The sequence below is a fragment of the Hippocampus zosterae genome, chromosome 9 (assembly GCF_025434085.1).
Source record: "Hippocampus zosterae strain Florida chromosome 9, ASM2543408v3, whole genome shotgun sequence".
Taxonomy (NCBI): Eukaryota; Metazoa; Chordata; class Actinopteri; order Syngnathiformes; family Syngnathidae; genus Hippocampus; species Hippocampus zosterae.
In genome coordinates this window covers 11,551,053-11,571,822 of record NC_067459.1, presented here as the reverse complement: position 1 = coordinate 11,571,822, position 20,770 = coordinate 11,551,053, and the positions used below count along the sequence as shown (strand labels likewise).

Sequence of the window (20,770 nt, the reverse complement as noted above, 5' to 3'; positions counted from 1 at the left end):
TATATATATATATATATGCTAACCACTTGTTCACTATGATGCCATATTCACAACATATCAAGTCAAAATTGTTTGAGTAACTGTGACATTTGACAGCAACTATCAGCCTTTGATCCGGGTGTATCAATGGAGTAGCGTACCGCCTATTACACCTGATTCTGGCATGGTGGCATATGCCCTAAATCCAACATTTTCTGGCCTTTGGTCAGGTTGCCATAGGTACACTCGTCTCACATTATAGCGAGCACAAAATGTCTCCTCCGTGAGAAAAGACTTTCTTGGGAAGATGTAAAGCAAACTAGAAGGACAAACTCAGTCACTGCTCAAATAAGGACATCAGGTTGGACATAACCAAGTGATGTTTGCAGAGTCAATGTTGACAAATTCCTTCTGGAACGCGTGCCAGGCAAAGTTGAGGTTAATAGGCACGGAAACAAAAGCAAGTGCAAACACACGACGCGGAGCACACCCTCTGCATGGCGTGACCTTGCTGCTGTAGTGCAAGGCCAGCTGGCCGCAGTCCCGGGCCTTCGGAGGGCCTCATCCTACGCCTCACTGAAGGCCAACATGGATAAGCGTCAGTGGGAGAGCAAAGCCAAGTCGACGGCAAAGCGTTTCATGCAAGGAGTTGTTTGCAGCCCTGACCACCGAATGGACGACTGGATGAGAAGAAGAAGGCTCTCACAAATCCAAATTACATATGAATGGCATTCCTATTGGGTGACCCGAGGGAGGTGGGTGGGGGACTTTCAGTGTCGCTATTGAACATCTTGCTGGAATAACAAAGTATGAAGTGTGACCAAATGGAGGAGAATGTGTTTCTGGGAAACAGTTTCACTCTTTTTAAGATGTCCCAGTTGTTTCGGCGCCTTGGTGATAATCTCTCATCGTCAGATATACAAAGTCAATGCACAGTGGTGCATTTCTTTAGGGGGTCTGCTTCATGGTTGGATGATCTGGATTTGAGGGTTCGGGATGTAAGCTGTTTGGAGGTGCATGTCACATGACATATTCCAAAAACATCCACGTTATGTTGAAGGGGAATTCAAATCAAAAATGCCCTTTCCAATATGCTTTACGCACAGGTGGCAGCTGTGACATCTTAACAATACACAGCATTTTAATGAGTTTATTCCCCCGCTCCAGCTTTACTGGCAAGTCCGTTTCTGATACTTGCACGTGTTCCATCCAGTAAAAGGGATCTGGCGACGCCTCTGTTCAACACCCCATCCTTGCATGAACCTCTGGTTCTTGCTCTCCTTTCTACCAATGTTCAAACGTATAACTCCCATGGGCGCAGTTAAACATGCCACAAAGTGCACTTGTTGATTTGTCACCTCATGGTTAAAGCCTTTGAAATAATACCTGCAAGCTGGAGTACAGGTAAGCTTACACTTTGGTACTATCACACGTTTCAATGACCGCTCGTTCATTTGGGAGCTTTTGTTTTACTTTCTCGCGCATGAGATCTGCAACTCGCTTTTCCAGTTAATGGAGTTGTACATGTACCTCCTTTGATGAGAAATGCAGCGGCGCCCCCTCGAGGCCTTTCCTAACCACGCATGTTACATTCGTATCACAGCACGCTTTGTTCTTTTGACGGGAGCCTCCTCCAGGACAGTCTGCGGTTGCGCGCCCTGCCTGTCAGCAAAATCAACTGCTGCTGGAGGGGTGGGGGCAGCCAGTTATGACAAGGAGGTGGGGGGGACACAGTCATCATGTTTGGACCTTCGCTACGCGTTATCTAGTACGAATAACGTCAACATTTTGGACTCCACTAAACTCGTTTTGAGTGCGGCACGACGGCCATGTTTCTGAGTCGTGCGGCGAGGACGACGGCGCGTGTGCTCCGCCACTCACACTCCAGCCCGTTGACGTTAACGAGGGGCTTTCACCGAGCCCGGATCTGTTGCGTGGGTTCGACACTCGCACACTTTGGGGGACGACGACCCGAACCGTACCACCACGACGGTTTTCTCATCCCGAACTGGGGTCATTTGAAGCGCCGCGGCGGCCTGGCGGAGCCAGTGCTTTCGTTTTCAATTGGTGACCGCGGGCTCTCTACCGTAGTGGCTGTCCCAAAGAAGACCACCGGTATGGACGACACGAACAACGCGGAGGTAAAATGGTGCACCCGAGAAAGGGAAAGTACAGTGGTAAGAGAGTACTGTACCTTCGCCCTACGTCATTGAAACGTCTCCAGGCCGCACATGCGCAATGCTCATCAACTGGCAGGTGTCCACACGTCGCACCTGCCAATTTATTCCACGAAGTTCGCGACGACTATGACGTAACATGGAGTACCGATTGTTTCAAGAGTCACGTCCCCCCCTCGGTCCCCCGTTTTATAGGTATACCCTAGGTACTACTTAAAACAAAGCAGTTACAAAATACGAGATGTTTTGAATGAGTAGCGTGAACCCATGTTTTTGGGTCTAACCCCAACGCAAACGTTTTATTTGCGAATTAACCCCGCTAAAGATGTTTAGAATTGCCAATATGAATAGTCTAAATCCTAAATTAGATAGCTAAAGAAAATAGGATGCTCCATTTAACAATTAAAAAAAAAAAGGTATTCAATGGAAAGCGCTTGGAAAAGTGTTTGAAGTGATATTAAAATTGCTGAGCTATCTGGAGTATTGAGGAAAGGACATTTTTGTTGTTGCTTTTTTTAACAGATGTAATGTAATTGGCACCTTTTTTATGGTATTTACCCTCATTTTATGTTTGTAGCTTTGGTGCACCAAAAGTGTCCATGGGTCAGTGTAACGCACAGCATGTACAAACAACACTTATCGAACAATGAACAAAACAAGACAAAAAGTAAATATTAGGCAACTGACAGGAGGTTGTCGGCCTCATGGTGGAGGTGTGCGAGTGATTCTGTATGTGTGTCACTCTGACTCAACTTGTGTGTTTGTGAGAAGCTGTTGTCAGTCACAGAGGTCCCACTGTTCTTCCTCCCATACATCCTCTGTGGCTGTTCACTCACATGACCCACCTAGTACCACTGCCCGCCCCCTCCTTTACTTTGAGTCTGGCCTCAGTGGCCTCTCTGAAAAGCAGAAGGCCTGCTGCCTCGCCCACGCTGGCTTTCTCAATCGTGGTTTGTCGACAGGGGCGCCAAGCTCCCCAATGCACACTATACCAGTGGATCTCACACTAACTTCCACCTAAAAAATACGGTACTTAGCTCTCAAAGTAACACCGTCAGGACCAACATTAAAATACAGTAGCATCATCAAAAATGAGGCAGGTGTTATTCCTAAAAAGTACATATTATAACCACTGTATCATTATGAACAGTTTGAACATTACCACCACTAAGACATGGGATCATCCCAAAAAAACAACAACTTAATGATTCTGTTACAATGTATTGCATATAAGCTGAAAGGGACAGTGTCTAAAAATGATTGAATTTTCAGTGTTCATTTTTAAAACACTATTAATTTCAATAATATGCAATCACAACGTACATTTTTATGGGGAAATCATTTTGAAATACAACTTTGACATAAACCGGCATCACTAAACGAAATGTCTTTGCATCGTACTTTCTACTGTACTTTCTCACTGTGTTTCATTTCATCCTGTCCAGGACGAACACAATCGAAAGGAAGCCCCACAAACTCCTCCACCTGGAGAGAAAGCCCCCGGGGAACCCGAGCCGGAGGAAAATAAGCCAAACAAGACCCAGCAACTCAAAAAGGTCTTCAAGGAATACGGAGCTGTGGGCGTTTCCTTCCACGTCGGGATCTCCCTCATGTCTCTGGGAATGTTCTACATCCTTATTTCAAGGTGACAAAGTAACTTTCTGCCTCTTCTAACATTTTCTCCAAAACGGGCCTTATACATTAATTTTTTTTTGCTGTGCGTGTTTCAATGCACTGCACGTTTGCACTGTGGTTGAGGGTAAAGAAATTTCATATGTTGCACATGGAGCATATTTAAAAATAAAGCGGACTTAACTAAATACTGATGATGGCATTGATGCGACAAAATAGACTTTTTGCAAACGAAGCAGGGGACACCCTGGACTAGTCGCCAATCAAATGCAGTGCCCAAAGACAACTATTCAAACATTTGGAGAATATAGAATAACAAAACATTTGATGGGAAAGTAATTGTGAAGTCTAACATTCTTTGCAATTCTCATCTCATATATATATATATATATATATATATATATATATATATATATATATATATATATATATAATATATAATATATAATATTACCATTTTATGGTTGTTATTAACATCCTTTGTACAAGTTCTGTACTTTTTCTCAAAGTTTGTCCTCAAAATCCAACGTTTTTTTCTTTAAAAAAATCTTGAAAAACACAACTTTTCTTAAAGCAAAATATTGGTAAAAAAACCTACATAAAAAAAACTCAAAACAATAATGTAGGTTAAAAGAAAAAAAACACAAATAGAAACTTTTCTCTTAAAAAATATTTGAATGTTTTTGGTCTAAATTATACCACTTAAAAAAGATCCTCCTTTTTATAAAAAAAATACAATAAACTACCAACTCTTTAAAAGCAACATGTTTGATTTCATTTGTGATTTTACAAACAGAATAATAATCTGAATATTGTGTCAAGACGAGTGGAGGCGTATAGAAAAAAAAAATCAAGAACCTTTTTGACTTGACTTCACCTATCATGACAATTCTTATTTATTGTGTGATGGTTTAAAGTTCTTTAATTTGTCAAAGTTGCATTTCCAAGATCAGAATCAGCACTTGCCTTTTGGGGAAAAAAAACCCCAAAACATCTTAAAAGAGCTTCTAAAAAACGTTTTGGGTGTAGTTTACTTGTTGCAAGGATGCACTGAGTTTATTAATGCAGCACATGACAGCACCAAGTATGAAGTTCGGTGGGAAGTGGAAAAATGTCCTCCACCTGTAGTTCTCACACAGGACAGAATATCAAACTATTTTGTTTTGGAACCAAGAGGAAACACAGAGAACCTAAAATCTTTCTAAGTCTTTTAATTAAATAACAAAACAGTCGAGCCTTTCAGTGTGTGTAGACTGACTGATGGTGTACAAGCAGCTAGCATAGCAAAGAGATTTGCAGGAGATTAGCAGGGAAGCCCGCGGCCTTTCTCACACAGCTGATAATAAGCCTCCCACAGAAAAGGCAGTGTCACCCACAACCATGTTGCATTATCACGTTGAACACTTTGCTGCCTTGTACTTGGCTGATTAAAGCTGGCCCATACAGCCAGCTTGATAACAGTTAACAGTCACTCGGCCGTTTCTCTGAGAGATTCCGCAAATGATCACAACTGAACTGCTCTGCCTTTAACAACACACTGAAACAGGATATTGCCACAACTGCATTTTTGATGCAGGATTCAATGTGTCGGCGTCTGATGCTATAAAGAAAACAACATGATGGACAGCAACATCTGGTTTGTAAATATCCATCCATCCATCCATTTTCCAATTGGCTTATCTTCACAAGGGGGGGGGGGGTTGTCTATCCAATCTGTCTTCGGGCAGTTGGCGGGGGACATCCCGAACCGGTTGTCAGCCAATTGCAGGGCACACATAGACGAACGACCATTCGCACTCACAATCACACCGAGGGACAATTTGGAGTGCTCCATTAACCTGTCATGCATGTTTTTGGAATGTGGGAGGAAACCGGAGTACCCGGAGAAAACCCACGCAGGCACGGGGAGAACATGCAAACTCCACACGGTAACCGGAATTGAACCCTGCACCTCTATACTCTGAAGCGAGCGGACGTGCTAAGCAGTCGAATACCGTGACGACAATAATTTAATAATAAGATAAGATAAGATATCCTTTATTCGTCCCACACTGGGGAAATTTACAATTTGAAAATAATAATAATCATTAATCAATAATCATTAATAATTAGAAAACACAACTTAAAAAGGAAATTTTCTTTTACAACAATGTAGCATCCTATAATCACATAGATGCAGTAGAAGTAGAAAAAAAAGACTGTATATGAAAACTTTTCTGGAGTGAAAATTCACCTTTTTCCAACATTTTATTTTGGGGTGGGGGATGGTTTGATGAAGATCAAAAAGATATAAAATCACCCTTTCCCCTTAACAATACATCTGTTTAAATCACGTGGTTGAAAAATACACATTTGAAAAAATTAGATGCATGCCATGCCAACATCCGACGTTTGAAATACTGGTCGGCGACATCTGCTTTCAATAGAACAGAAAAAAAATCCCTTAAAAGTTTTGAAAATAATTTCCACATTTTCCGAAAAAAATAACCTGAGTTCCCCTCTTACATAGATGGGTAATGTCTTTGAACATGGTAAGGTTCAAATGCGACAGAACTGTAACCAGCCATGTGCCTTCATCTCTCTAGTGGTATCGACATGGCGTCCGTGCTAAGCAAGCTGGGCTTCAGCGAGGCCGTCATCCGCTCCAAGATGGCGGCGGGGACCAGCACGTTCGTCCTGGCCTACGCCGTTCACAAACTATTTGCGCCTGTGCGCATCAGCATCACGCTGGTGTCTGTGCCGTTCATCGTGCGGCACTTCCGAAGGACGGGACTCTTCAAGCCGCCCAAGTCTGCGCCCTAATCAGTGTCACGTGACTGTTGGCTGCCATTGTGCTTTGGGCGGGGGAGAATTTGGAACTATTTTGACTGCTGTGACCCGAGTTTACAGCAACAAGAGTGAAGGAAAGAAAAAACATGACAAATGCTATTTGCTATCAGAGAGCTTTTACTTGTGCTTTCTTTATTTTTTCCCCAAATACAAAGAAGCATTTGGGGCTTCCTGTAATGACACAAAACCTTCCCATTCATTTTCTTGACTCTGTTACATCTCCCCCTGCATGCAATTTGTGTCCAATTTATTCTTGTAAAAAGAAAAAAAAGAAGATACTCTCTTTGAGGAAAATACACATTTCCTTCTCTTTTTTTAATTATGGGAATTAAACAAATCTTTCTTTTAAATAAACTTCAGCATAAAATCATTGAGCATTGAGTCTGGATTTCCAGGCTCATAAAATCTCCGCCTTTTTTAACTTTCCTGTTTCCTCACGTACTTATACTCATTTCACTCAATAGTCCTTTTCTTGACTGATCCTATTTTATTTCACCCCTGCATGTTATGAATGAGCGTACCGTATTTAAATTTGGTTTGCTTGAATAAAGCTGCACAATAAATCATACATTTTCTGACCAATGACATCATCCACCGTACTGTTCACTTGAAGCCTAATATGAGATCATATCAACGAACGAATGAGGGAACTGTGCATCCAAGCGGCTGAGGGGGTTCACCAGTTGTGATGAGTCCACAAAATTCTCTGTGCGGAGTGTTTTTGCAGCTTTGAGGTCATTTTAGGGTGTGCTGCTCTCAGCACACTTCACTGTTACACCAGTAAGATGGAAGCCTCTGCACAGGCAAAAAAAAAAAAGACGAGATGTTTCCAATCCGATGATGTCTGGGGTGAAAAAGATCAATTATTATTCATTTCCGAACACTTAAATGTCACAAATCTACAAAATAATTCAAATGTGCGAATATCTTGCCAAACAACAGTATTATCTTACTTTTCTATGACGCTTTTTTAAATTTATATACCGGTACTGTATATTTGCGATGTCATTAGCACGTCTCCGCTGCGCACAGCTCTCCTTTACACGCAGACAGAGCTGCGGGTTTGTGCTCATCATAGCTTGTTTGGAGGGAGAGGCAAGCCAAAAGATACTCCTAAACAAGTCTGCTTTGCCTGATAAAACAAATCTAGGTTAAACGGTATCATCAAATAGTTTCGAGAGCTGAGGATGATACAGACACGTTGACGTCCAAACCACAAACTTCAAATAGAAGTTTAACGAGTGTCAATTTTTTGGTAAAAAGAAAGCAACCCCCTGCCCCCCCCCCCCCCCCACACACACACACACAAACACACACCAGCAACTGTCAACCAAATGATTTTTTTTATTCCAAAATTGCAAACTTTGCGAAAACTGCATTTCATTATCTCTTTGAATTCAATCAAGCAGTCCCACTGTTGAGTCAAGGCCTTCTCCTTGGGTAACAAACGAACAGTTCCACACAGGGAGTAACTGAACAAGAAGACTTGACGGAACCATTGAACAGTGCATGCACTTCGTATTTTTAGCCACAAGATGGGACTCATGAGCTACAAATGCGATTGAAGTTATTCTCAACACTAATTGAGCAACTTGACAAAAGACTCATTTGCCGCTCGCCAAAAATATAACTAACTGAAAATGGGTCAACGAGACCCAGTGAAATTTTAAAAATGAAAAAAAAAGTTTGAAAAATGACATTAAAACGAATGTCATCATAAGTTTTAGCTTTTTTTTGAAACATTTGTTTTGGTTTTAAAAATATTTTAAAAAATATCCAATGCCCAAGTGACCCACACCGCAGCATGTTTAGTCATTTAAAATTTAATGAAAGCAAGGCCAGCAGATTTTTTCTTTTTTTTTAACCTCGGCCATTTTTTTGTTGCATGTTTTCTGAGATTTTTAACTTTTAAAGTAGGTCAGTTTGACCCTGACAGGATCCCTCAGGGTGGTGAAAATTGCATTTCTTTAAATTCTGATGGCAAATCTGAAAGGCAACATAATTCGAGGGTTCCTTTACTCAATCGTGCAATAGGCCACATGCGGGGGTGAGTATGTTACTTTTTTCTAATGGGTCAATTTGACACACAGCATGTTATAGAAGGATTAAATCACTGTATTTCATCAGCTGTTGCAATGTACTTTCTAAGGCCTGCGCGACAATTCAATATCAATATGTATCACGATAGACATGTGATTGACATCAATAGAAAATGCTTTCAATAAAATATTCAGTAGAAAATCAGGAAGCAAACCCCGACTCCAGCATTGTGCGCGTTATATGTAGCACGCAGCCGACTCCAAACACGATGCAACAGCAGTTAAACCAACGAAGAAGTTCTACAGTTCCTCACGCGAAACGAGAGTGTGGCGTAACTTGAGTCAAATAAATGACCAGTCGACTCAGTACTACTCTTGTAATAAGATGATATTGTGACTACTAGCCCCATTAAACACCTTCGGGTGGATGCGTGGTGGATAAGTAAATGTGTTCCAAGACTTTCATAATGCGCTGTTGGAGGAGCAATCTTGTACATGGCACTACATACATTTCAATGTACACAAAAAATGTTTAAATAGGTAAAAAAAACCCTACATTTACTGATATGAAATATTTATTACTACTTACTCTTGTGAAACATTTTCCAGCCATATTGCCCAGCCCGACCATGCACAGAATGTTTAAAAAGGCATTTACCACTTTATATGACTTTTTCCGTAGGTGCCTTGACGTTCTGAACGCTTAAGTACTATATGTTGAAATAAAATTACTTAAAATCAGCCTAATTGTTGTGGTTCTTATTTTCACGAGCGGAAAAAAAAATTTAAAAAATGTATTTGTATTTCATCCTCCAGTTCATCCACCTTCAAGATTTGATGGGTCACCTGAGCTAGCTTGTTATCTGAATGTGTGAATGTCTGTGTGTAAATAATTCAGTGAGGAAAAAGTTACCAGGCACAGTTGTGTGTCCACACATCAACTCGCATTCCTGGAAAAGGAGACCCATGGCAGCTTTGTGACACAAATGGATACAAACTGAACACACACACACACACACACACACACACACACACACACACACACACACACACACACACACACACACACAGACACAGACACACACACACACACACACACACACACACACACACACACACACACACACACACACACACACAAGAGAAGAAGAGGTAGTGTAGGCCTCATTAGCCACGAGGAGGACAGGGAGCTGCCATCACCTCTCCATCCCCTGCATGTCCCCTACGGCGAGGAACAAATTGGTGACAGCGCTACCAGCCAGCCAGCCGCTACCTGCCACATGCGGCTCTCTGCCGTTCATACCGGCGACATTTGCATACGTGTGTCAACGCGAGAAACACACACACGCTGCGAACACAACAACTCAAGACCGTCTTGTGATACACAGCTGAACGAAGAGACCCGCCCAGTCTGAAGAGTTCAAGGGAGGGCTCAAATGGGTGCTTCCAGACTACAGTGTCAGCACCGTCTCTATATATGCACAAACCCCATGAGTGTATTATGAGTGTTGCACATAAGGAAAGCGTGAATGTTTTTTTTTGGTCCCTATTTTTGCAATTGCTCATTCACCTTTGGCCAAAAGTCTAGCAAGTCACTAGAGGAAATGGCAATCCACACCCTGCACTTAAAAAACAACTTTCAGTGACAGTAAAGTGAACTATTCACAATTTGCCATTTTCCAATTTGCAGATTTTTGCAAGCAGAACCAATCCTTCGTTATTTGATGAACATCTCACAGTTCTCCGTTTTTGTGCTCGGCCCAAAGATGTGTCTCATTCTAAAAATATTGCTTTGTCACCGTTTTATGGCCTCTCTAGGCAATTAGAAATATTTTTAATTTACTGATTTTCAAGAGTTCACGGGAGGCTTTTAAGTTAAGGGCCGAGTCCTCCCAAAAATAGGAAAAAAATACATGGTTTTGAAAAATGGCATTGTTCTACACACAGTTTATAAAAACTGTGAGTAGAACAATGCTATTTTTCACAATGTTTATATGTTTGTTTAAGTTTCAGAATGTTTGTAGTACGTGGCATGTACATTGTCTTTCTGAAACCTCCTCCGGAGCGTTGAGGAGCAAGGAGAACCATAAAGATTTACATCCTCATCCCTCCATTGACATTATGAGTCAATTTTGTTACGAACATTGTCGTTGTGTGAGGACAGTCAAAAGAGTTTAGCGTCAAACAGCTTAACATGGCCTAATGCACCAAAATACTGCAATCTTCACCCCAATTTACCCAGACATCTGTTTATGCTATTCGTTATGCATTCTAATATTTTAATAGATTGAACTTCACATTTTGAAGTGAGGAATAGTAGCGATGTCCACATATATTTAAGTGTGACAGTGTCCTGGTGTTCACTATGGGTTACCATTGGGTTGTAAATGAACACCTGCCAACCCGCAAAAAATGCAGGTTCAATTTTATTTGAGCGGGTGCTGATAAAAAAAAAAACTTACTAGCCAGTTTGGCCGATTATGCATGAGGGCAATTGTGTCGTTTTTGTCTCGCCTCGGCCATTTGCACAACAGTACACTTTTATTCAAGAGTGCCATGTTTCGTTACTTGGTAACCCAAGCCATGAAAAGATGCTGACGTGAATTTTGGTGACGATCAGTCGTATTTTTCAAATATTAAGTGACGCTCATTTTTTTTTACATTACACCTTTCAGGAGCTAATATATATTACATTATATTATTACCGTCAACTATTGGATTGGGTTGGTGAAGCAGGAAATTATCGGTATTGGTGGAAAAGAAGTTATCGTTGACCCATAATTCAATGAAATTTGATGTTGGTAGAATATAAACATATACTTAACATTTTTTTTGTACCTGGAGACTTTTTTTACAGTATTGGATAAAATTAAAATCTTAAGTAATGTTTCAAAAGTTTTTTTTTCTTCACTTGTTTTAAAGTGTTGAAAAATCGTCAAAATGTATTTTAACTCAATCAACAAATCCTTATATGAATCCTTTGAATTCATGGAAAGAAAGATATTTTTATTGTCATGATGCTGTTTCTGGTATTGCTATTCTCGCTGCTCATGGAATATTTGGCTAGTGACCTTGTCGTGTTTCGCGTTTTGCACTCTCGGTACACCTGCTTTTTGTAAGTACGATTTTGGTTTTGTGATTTGGCTTTTCGCTCGCGTGTATTTTGATACATTGTTTTAGTTTGTATTGGCGGTCTTTAATTTTCTCCGTTGCCTTTTGTGCAAGCGCTTTTTGTTATTCGTTTATGTTCTCTCTGGTCCTTGTTTTGACCAGCGCTTTATGTTACCTCTTTGTCGGTGCGATTATTAGCATTAAACCTATTTTTGTTACAGAGACCTGGTTTACTTCTACGTTTTTGGGATTCAGACTTAACTCGGCTTGTCCGAGTCGTGACATTTATTAGGTGTGAGCGATTATTTCGCTTTTTAAAAACCATTTTTTGTGCTTATATTTTTGCCATATTATCGTTTCAGTTCCAGTATCAAGATACTTTATGCAGCTACAGTATCAAAGTCAAAATTTTGGTATCACTACTCAGAAATCTTATCACAGTTTCCTCATCATTTCATCTTAAATTTGTTCTGTCCAGGTCTTCATCATTGGTGGAAAAAGATGCTAGCCTAACACTGGCAAAGCAAAGTGGAGGGAAGAAGTCAGCCAAGTATTCAACCATCATTCTAACTCTTGACTGCTCACTTTTACGCTTAGCCTTCTTATCTTTTTTTTTTTTTGCCCCCTCTTGCAGCTCCCACACTTGCTGTTTTTCCTTCTCTTCGCTCTCCCCCAGAGTTAAGTTTAGCAGGTGTGCTTGGTGGTGGTGTCGGCATCATCCTTGGAGCACCTGTCAGCTGTCTGCCTTCATCACGACTGATGCGCCACCACGGGGGCCGCCAGGAAAGTAAACCTGCAGACGCAACCCCTCCTCCCCCCCGGCCCCCGCTCTCAACAGCTGCATCTTATTATTTGAAAAACACTGATGCCAATCAACTTCCGCCCGAGACTATTTATTTATTCCGCTTGTTGCCCTCCTCCTCATTACACCGCAGACGCTCACCTGGTAAATGTGAGCAATTATAATGGAGCAGGGAGGATGGAGAAGCTATTGAGGGTTTTTTTTCTTTGAGTTGAATTTAGCTCAGTAGTATAATGTAACGCACAGTGGTGTACATAGAGACACCTTATCAACGTGCAACAATAGTTGTACGCCACATAGAGATTCACACATGTATTTCCTGACCGTGAAGAAGGACAGTTAATATCTGTTCCACTTTGCTGCCAAATCAACAATTAACTTTAGGACAAGTCAAACAAGTGAACTGGTCGCTACTAGTGTGTGTTTTTGTTTTGGTCAAACTAATAACTTTTCCGGCGGCCCGGTAGTCCAGTGGTTAGCACGTCGGCTTCACAGTGCAGAGGTACCGGGTTCGATTCCAGCTCCGGCCTCCCTGTGTGGAGTTTGCATGTTCTCCCCGGGCCTGCGTGGGTTTTCTCCGGGTGCTCCGGTTTCCTCCCACATTCCAAAAACATGCGTGGCAGGCTAATTGAACACTCTAAATTGTCCCTAGGTGTGAGTGTGAGTGGTTGTTCGTTTCTGTGTGCCCTGTGATTGGCTGGCAACCGATTCAGGGTGTCCCCCGCCTACTGCCCGGAGACAGCTGGGATAGGCTCCAGCACCCCCCGCGACCCTCGTGAGGATCAAGCGGTACAGAAGATGAATGAATGAATGAATAATAACTTTTCCCTGAGAAATTCAGCTATTAGACTTTTTAAGATGCCGCCGAAGTACCCAGATTCTTCTCAGGTGCCATGTTAGCGGAGGAATAGCAAGCAATGGCCATACTGGCTTGATAGTGAATAACAGCTGGCTCGAACATTCCAGAAGAAGAGCTTCTTCAGGAGTTGACGGCTGAGAAAGCTGGGTGGTAAATGTCTCACGATCATGCAGAGGAAGGTCTGGATCACGATTGGCAGAGGTGGAAGTTAAGATCTGATCAGCAGCTAGCGGCTAGCTGCTCATCCTATTCAGTGCCTAACTATAGGTAGTCATTGGCAATGATCAGGCAAATTGCTTAAAGACGAGCTTATCACTGAGACAAAACCAGAATAAAATAAACAAACAAATAAATAAATAAATGTAAATAAATATAAAAACAGTCATTTTTGTGGTTTACAACGCAACAGCGTATCCACCACGGCCTTTTCACAGGTTTTGTATTCACAAACGCACATATCCTCAGCTAGTCGCTGAAAAAAAAAACATTTTGGGATCCTTTCTATGATGTTTATGATGGTTTGAAATACAAGTGTTTTGGGATCATATTTTGCTGTACATTTATGGTATATACTGTAACTACTGGCAATTACAGACAGACAGACAGACAGACAGACAGATTTTTACTATTCACAACAGATCAAGGCCTACTCCCTTGAACATAACTGTGTTGAATGAAGACTGATTTATCTCTTTTTACTTTTTTATCTAGCTTATTTTCTGTCAAACTATTACTGTATATGTTTTATGTTCAATAAACAAACAGAACAAACAAACAAAAGATCAGGGTTTAGTCCCTAACTGCAAGAGTACACTGTGTAACAATTGTCTTCAAACAAACACCAAAGACATACGGCGCTTTCCAACTCTACCGTCATCTCATGATCAATATTACAATAGAGGAGTAATAGTAGGCCGAAGTCTTCGTCAAAAACGAGACAGATGTTTTATTCCTTAAAAGTATATGTAATATTATTTTGAGCCAATGCGACATTACACTGTTTGAACAATACCAATGTAAATAAATATAGCGGGGAAAATACCCAATTCAAATCAAATGTATTGGTCAGGAGTTAAATAATAATTACTTTTGAATAAAATACAGATTGTAAAAGATGAAATGCTCATGAATGGTACTTTCCAGTTAAATGCAAAGGAAGAGCATTTAGGCTGTCATTTATTTGCTGACCACCACACGCTTTGAGTACCAGTGCTGTATAACAACAATGTATAATTTGTCACCATGCGCGTACTGCAAACCAAAAGCAGGTGCATAGATAGCGACTTGGCTGCATCAACGCCATCAAGAAGATTTCTCATAAACTCTCCTTAAAATAATTTCCCCTTATGCAATTTTCAAAGGCAATCTGCTTGGCGGCGGATATCCGTGGGTCAAACCAGAGCTGGCCGGGTTGACGCCCGCAAGGCAACGAGCTAGCTCAGGTCCCGCCAACATCGCAACCGCCATGCTAACACAAAGCAAACAGACAGACAATTTCTTTCAATTAGCCCCAAGCGGCCGCTTCGATACATTTTTGTTTGCTCGTCGAGACCAGAGGGCCCTGTTGCATGTCCTGGGCAAAATTAAGACTAATGGGCTAGTGTGGAGCTGCTGAGTGCTTAAATTTCACCCCACCCAACACCCCCAACCAGTACGAGCAGACTGCTGACCAGGCGCAGAAGCGACGTTCAATACATTTATTCACGACTTGGTTTCATTTTGTTTGGAGCGTTATTGTTGAGAAGCTGCATCGATTCATCACAGCTCGACAACAGCTGCGAATATAATCATCGCTCACTCGGCGGAGTCGGCCTGCTGATCCCACTCGAGGACATGCCACATCTTATGAAATTTCGCAGCCATAATTAAAACACAAAATCATTTGGAGCCTTTCCAAAAGGGTACGGCGCAGAGTTGGAGCAAGATTTTCGGGGTGAAAAAAAAGAAGAAAAAAAAGACACCTTTAAATGTTTCTCAATTAGCTACAAAGTATGGTTCTCGTTCTTTAATTAGGCACACTGAACAGTTACATCCTCAAGACTGCTCTAATACTATACTACTATCATAATAAATGTTTCATGTGTCAAAATCCCACCCAGAGCAGATAAACAGTGGCACAAAAGCAACCCCCCCTCAAAAAACACCATTCAATTTAAACTTCAGCTTTCACGTCATGAAAGCAAAAGTCACTCTGTTCAAACAACTGTTACTACATTGTTGTTTCATTCCAAGATTCCCAATTCTATCAGGTGGGCCCCCTGCAGGTATTCATGCCAGACGCAAACAGTGAGACTGCTCGGCTGACAAAGGGGAAATCGAAGGGGGGAGGGGAATGTGACAAAACACAGGCCTACCCTTTCATCAATTATATTGATAAACCAATGGAAGACGCCGGTGTAATTCATTGTAATGATTTCATTAAATGCCCTTATCACACCTGGAGATAAATCCACTCATGTTATGACACTAAAATTATTTATTTATTTATTTATTTATTTATTTTTATCAAGAGAGTAAAGGCTATTATTCCTCTCGCCTTCAGAAAGGATGTCATCTGTTGACATTACTGGTATATTAAAGCAATCCACCAGGATTGATGACACACGAATATATGCACCACTCCACTCACAAAAGCACATGCTTTTAAAGAGGAGTTATCACGTTGTACTTAAAAACAAAATTATGTTTGTTTTTAAATGAGGATGCTGTGATAGCAAAATATATATATATATAAAAGTCGTCAGATTGCTCTCACTTTTTCGTGTGCTGAACATGCTGTTGCTGAACTTGCTAACACATTCAGCATAAAAAAAAAAATAAAATAATAAAGGTGTCGTCCACATACAGCAGGTGAAAAACTGATGTGCTGCGTGATGCGATACAGATTCAGCACATGGTATGAGGACAGCTCCTCCCCCCGTCCTTTTTTTCTCCCGCCGATGTGACATTAATACCACTTGGCCAAGTTTTATAGCTAAATCAGATTTGAGTCAATTTATCCTTGTTAACAAGATAACTTCATTTTTAATTTTTTTTTTTTAAAGAGTGCCATTTTTTGAGCCATCTAACCTTCCTGTTAAGCTGTAGGTCAAATTGAGCCGTTTTAAAGTAAAAAAACAAACAAAAAAAACAGTCTTATAAATTGTTTTGTTTTTGGTATGACATTTCAGCTCGGCCTAAAAATTGTTATTTGTTTATTTGGTTCATTTATGGTTTAAAAAAAAAAAGGACGACTCAATATACGGTGCCATGAAAACGTATTTGGCATCTTCTCAAATTCTTAATTATTTATTTTTGCATACCTTCCCAGTGAATCATGCTGAGAGCCAATATCCACAAATAGAGAAAGCAACAAATGATGGTGAATCTTCCCATGGCCAACCTACAGAAATAACTTCAAAGAGCACAGCAACAATTCATCCAGGAGGTCACAAAGGAAACTAGGACAACCTCGAAAAATACTGCTGGCCTCCCTCTCCTCAGTTCGGGTCAGTGTTCACAACTCAACAATGAGAAAGATTGGGCAAAAATGACATCAAAGGTATACCACCGCTGACCAAAAATAACATCAGGGCTCATCTTACTTTTGCAAAGTACATTTGAATGTTTCCCCAAGACTTTTGGGAGAATATTCTACGGACTGGCAAAATGAAAGTTTTACTTTTTGGAAGATGCGCGTCATATTACATCCGGCGCAAATATAACACAGGATTTCAGAAAATGAACAGCTGACCAATAGTCAAACATGGCTGGAGTGTGATGTTCTGGGGCTACTAACTACTTCAGGACTTGGACGACTGGCTGTGATTGATGAAACCATTACAATAAAAAGCCATCAGCGAATAAACGAGTTTAGTTCACTGATGTGGGCTCAGGTTAGACGTCTGCTGTTAAGTGGCTAATCGTTAGCTAGTCTGCTTACTATTAGCTTGCGTATGAATGCTCTTATGACATGTTCATTTTGTGGTAGTTAGCTTAATAAAGCTATGCAAATTTCTCTTCTTGGCTCACCATCATCATACCAAGTTACTTCTACATTTCTACAGTCCTCATGTAGAATCAAGAAATATTGTAATGAGTTCATAATGAGAAAGAGATAATGTTTACTTGGATTTTTCGTTCCTGTTCCTGACACTTTTGGGAAATAATGAGAGACTTCTTGCTTCAAATTGAACACAGGATTCTTGCGGTTTCTCGGAATGGAAGGTCAATATAGAGACGGTAAACAACTTTTGATGGGTCCCCCCTCACCCCCTCAGTTTCTAGAAAAGCTGTATAATGAGTGACTGAAAATTAAAGTGGGCTAACTCCATGTTTGTTAGTTTTTAGTTAAATGTAGAGGGGAAAGGGGTTCCACGGAAAAAACAATCAAGTGTTTGTGAATATTGTACGTTGAATAGACAGGGGTTCACTGCATATCGAGATTATTATCGTCCTACTGTATGTGCTCCCACATGGACAACGTGAGGAAAAACGTGGATCTCTGTGACAACAAATGCTGCAAACTCATCCTGAGCACCGACACACATCTGTCAGCAGCCTGTGTGGAACTTTTTGACAAAACTCGTATTAGTGGGCTGGCAAAGAAAACGTGACAAAGTAAGAGTGATGGTCGGGAAACTGTTTGCCATCTGGAGGAATTGGAAGTCATTGGTGTCACAGTCTTTTAAAAAATGCATCAAGGAGGATGACAGAATCATGACCTGCGTTGTCCCAAGCTTGAGATGTGCTGCTCAATAATGAAAACAAGTTCTGCTGGACCACAGTAACAAAACAAAAAATAAATAAAAAATTCAACCAACTTACTCAACTTTGACATTAAAATGACAACAGATAACAGCACAGAAATTGAGCAACCTAAAAGCGGTAAAAGTTTAAGTTCAAATGAGCAGTCGATTTATTCTACATTGGTTAAAGTCTGGGCGGCCCGGTAGTCCAGTGGTTAGCACGTCGGCTTCACAGTGCAGAGGTACCGGGTTCGATTCCAGCTCCGGCCTCCCTGTGTGGAGTTTGCATGTTCTCCCCGGGCCTGCGTGGGTTTTCTCCGGGTGCTCCGGTTTCCTCCCACATTCCAAAAACATGCGTGGCAGGCTGATTGAACACTCTAAATTGTCCCCAGGTGTGAGTGTGAGTGTGAATGGTTGTTCGTCTCTGTGTGCCCTGCGATTGGCTGGCAACCGATTCAGGGTGTCCCCCGCCTACTGCCCGGAGACGGCTGGGATAGGCTCCAGCAACCCCCGCGACCCTAGTGAGGATCAAGCGGCTCGGAAGATGGATGGATGGATGGATGGTTAAAGTCTCTTTGTGGCAATTTACAATTTAAAATGTCCCTTCAAGTTTAATGATGGAGACAAATGAATTGACATTATTTTCACAAAAACAGTTTGGAAATGAGGACAACTCATCACGAATTTACGTACGTCCAACTTATGCACGTAAACTAACAACCCAGGCTCCTTCCCAACATCAAAGAGGTTTTCGACAACACCTCTTTGGCACTGTACAACCGTACAATTGAGACAGGGCGTTGGTGGTGGGAATTTAAAAAAAAAGAACAGGAAAATGTGTGATTAGTGAACCACGAACAGGCATCAGATTACCGAACACGTCACCAATCGGTATAGTTTGAAGAGCTTGCCTTGAGGGTGTATAATCAGTCACATGTAAGCTTCAATTACATTTTTGCACATATCCGATAGCCGCCAGATTTTGATCATGAATTCAAAAAGAGGCCCAATTCCGATGTGGTGCTATCCAACTCTGCATTTTTTCCCCCTGGTCGCACTGCATTGAGGCACATCCCACTTGAGAGAGAAGAATTGTATGATTTACATCACGCGGTGTAAATCCCGCTTTTGTGTGTGTCTGCTTTCGCCCAGTGGGTACAGAGAGACAATTTGTTAACTGTGGTGATTGTTATTTTTCGCGCCTCTTGAGAAACTCGGAAACAGATTGTGTTGTTTCTTTTTTTTTTCCAAGCTTACCCTCACACATGGATGTTAGCCGAGAAGCCTTCTGCTTGAAAGAGCGTTCCCTCCCCTCTGCCTTCTGCTCATCCAAACCACAAATAACACTGCTCTCTGTCTAGCGACAACTTTCTTAGGCAAGGCACAGACTTTTGAGCCCCAGATGGAGACAACACTGTGGTTGTGTTTGGTGTGTGTGAAATAGCTGTAATGCAATCATCTATTATTTGGAGGCGGTCACATGTTGGGGTCACCATATTTTTGTAAAGCGAGACCAGGGCTTGGATAGGGCTAGTGTTTCCTGATAGGACCAACCAGACTAATTTCACCACAAAATAGGGTGTTATGTCACAGACATAGGCACCCGCAAACGGTTTTAAATTCCCCCGAAAAAACGTCTCCTTAAAATGTAAGCGTTGTGTATGACCTTGAAGGTCACGCTGTAACATTGTTGCTGTTTACGGAGCCAAAGTCTTTAAGAGCTTTTTTTTGCTAGCAAGAGCGTTCCGACTCATTTCACTAAACTGCGCAAACACATCCTTAATTGCTCGTTTCGACCTGATGAATATTTGCCTGTTCATTAGTAAATGGGACTAATGGAGGCCCCGAAGTTGATTAATAAGGCCTCTCTCCTGGTTCTGAAAATGAATTCTTTCAAAATACATCAATCAATCAAATGGTTTAAATATTTCGCTTGTTTGCGAAGCAGCACCGATGTAAATTTGCACGTGTAAACGCAACTTGGTTAAATTTGCTCCAGAGCAAATGCTTGTGAAGAGTACGTACGGCGAGAATGCGTTGCTTTCGTGCTCTGTCGGACGTCCGTCATGTGTTTGTTTAATAAGGACAAGACTTGGCTGGTAACATCTTTTCTTTTGTAGGAGACTGGACTGTCTCGGAGTTGTTTGTGTAGTTTGTTCATTTCTTGTGTGTTCACAACCCCCTGACCCCCATATAATTTATTTTGTGATTTCCTCTCTTGATTTTCTGTTTGGAGCATTACGTGTTTACTTTTCTGAGTGTCATTGAAGTAATCGTTGATTTACAATTTCGGGGGCGGTCACTCTCGAGCAGAAGGCACGAAGACCGAGAAGGAGAAGGATGTGCCTGTCCAGTAGTCGCTTGAGTTTTGTATACGTTTCAAAAAGAACCAACACGACAGCCCATTTGTTTTCTGTCGTTTTGCTCCGCTGCGGAAACTGCCGTGTGAACGCAAGTGGGGCTGCACCGACGCTGTGCTGGTGCTGACACGCTCAGCGGCTTTGTACATGTGAACGCTCCACACAATTTGCTGCGGTGCAAAATATATTGCAACAAAATACATCGGTGCAGCGCCGGAGCAAATGTGTGCCGTGTGAACACCCGTCTGTCTGTCA

The 20,770-nt window shown here is 41.5% G+C and overlaps 1 protein-coding gene and 1 long non-coding RNA gene across 5 annotated transcripts in view; one reads left to right on the top strand and one right to left on the bottom strand.

The window, feature by feature from the left end:
- The window catches only part of LOC127607587 (uncharacterized), a 113,184-nt gene extending 107,471 nt beyond the window's left edge, over window positions 1–5,713 (bottom strand). Inside the window, exon 1 of the long non-coding RNA XR_007964104.1 lies at window positions 5,627–5,713. This is a non-coding gene — a long non-coding RNA (uncharacterized LOC127607587). The remainder of the gene's footprint in view (window positions 1–5,626) is intronic.
- Window positions 1,602–7,202, top strand: fam210b (family with sequence similarity 210 member B). 4 transcript variants are annotated; one of them, XM_052076036.1, is made up of 3 exons: window positions 1,602–2,156; window positions 3,620–3,801; window positions 6,374–7,202. In XM_052076036.1, the coding sequence occupies exons 1-3, from the start codon at window positions 1,809–1,811 to the stop codon at window positions 6,588–6,590; spliced, it is 747 nt and encodes a 248-aa protein (XP_051931996.1). In that variant the 5' UTR covers window positions 1,602–1,808; the 3' UTR covers window positions 6,591–7,202. The 4 variants fall into 4 exon arrangements, with proteins under 4 accessions (XP_051931996.1, XP_051931995.1, XP_051931997.1 ...); XM_052076035.1 differs by having other exon boundaries at window positions 3,602–3,801; XM_052076037.1 differs by having other exon boundaries at window positions 1,606–2,120; window positions 3,602–3,801.
- Window positions 7,203–20,770: the final 13,568 nt, after the last annotated feature.

Coding starts and splice junctions, on each gene's coding strand:
- fam210b (XM_052076035.1), top strand. CDS start 1,809: ATGTTTCTGAGTCGTGCGGCGAGGACGACGGCGCGTGTGCTCCGCCAC. Junction 2,157..3,601: donor GAGAAAGGGAAAGTACAGTG/GTAAGAGAGTAC, acceptor CATCCTGTCCAG/GACGAACACAATCGAAAGGA. Junction 3,802..6,373: donor TTCTACATCCTTATTTCAAG/GTGACAAAGTAA, acceptor TCATCTCTCTAG/TGGTATCGACATGGCGTCCG.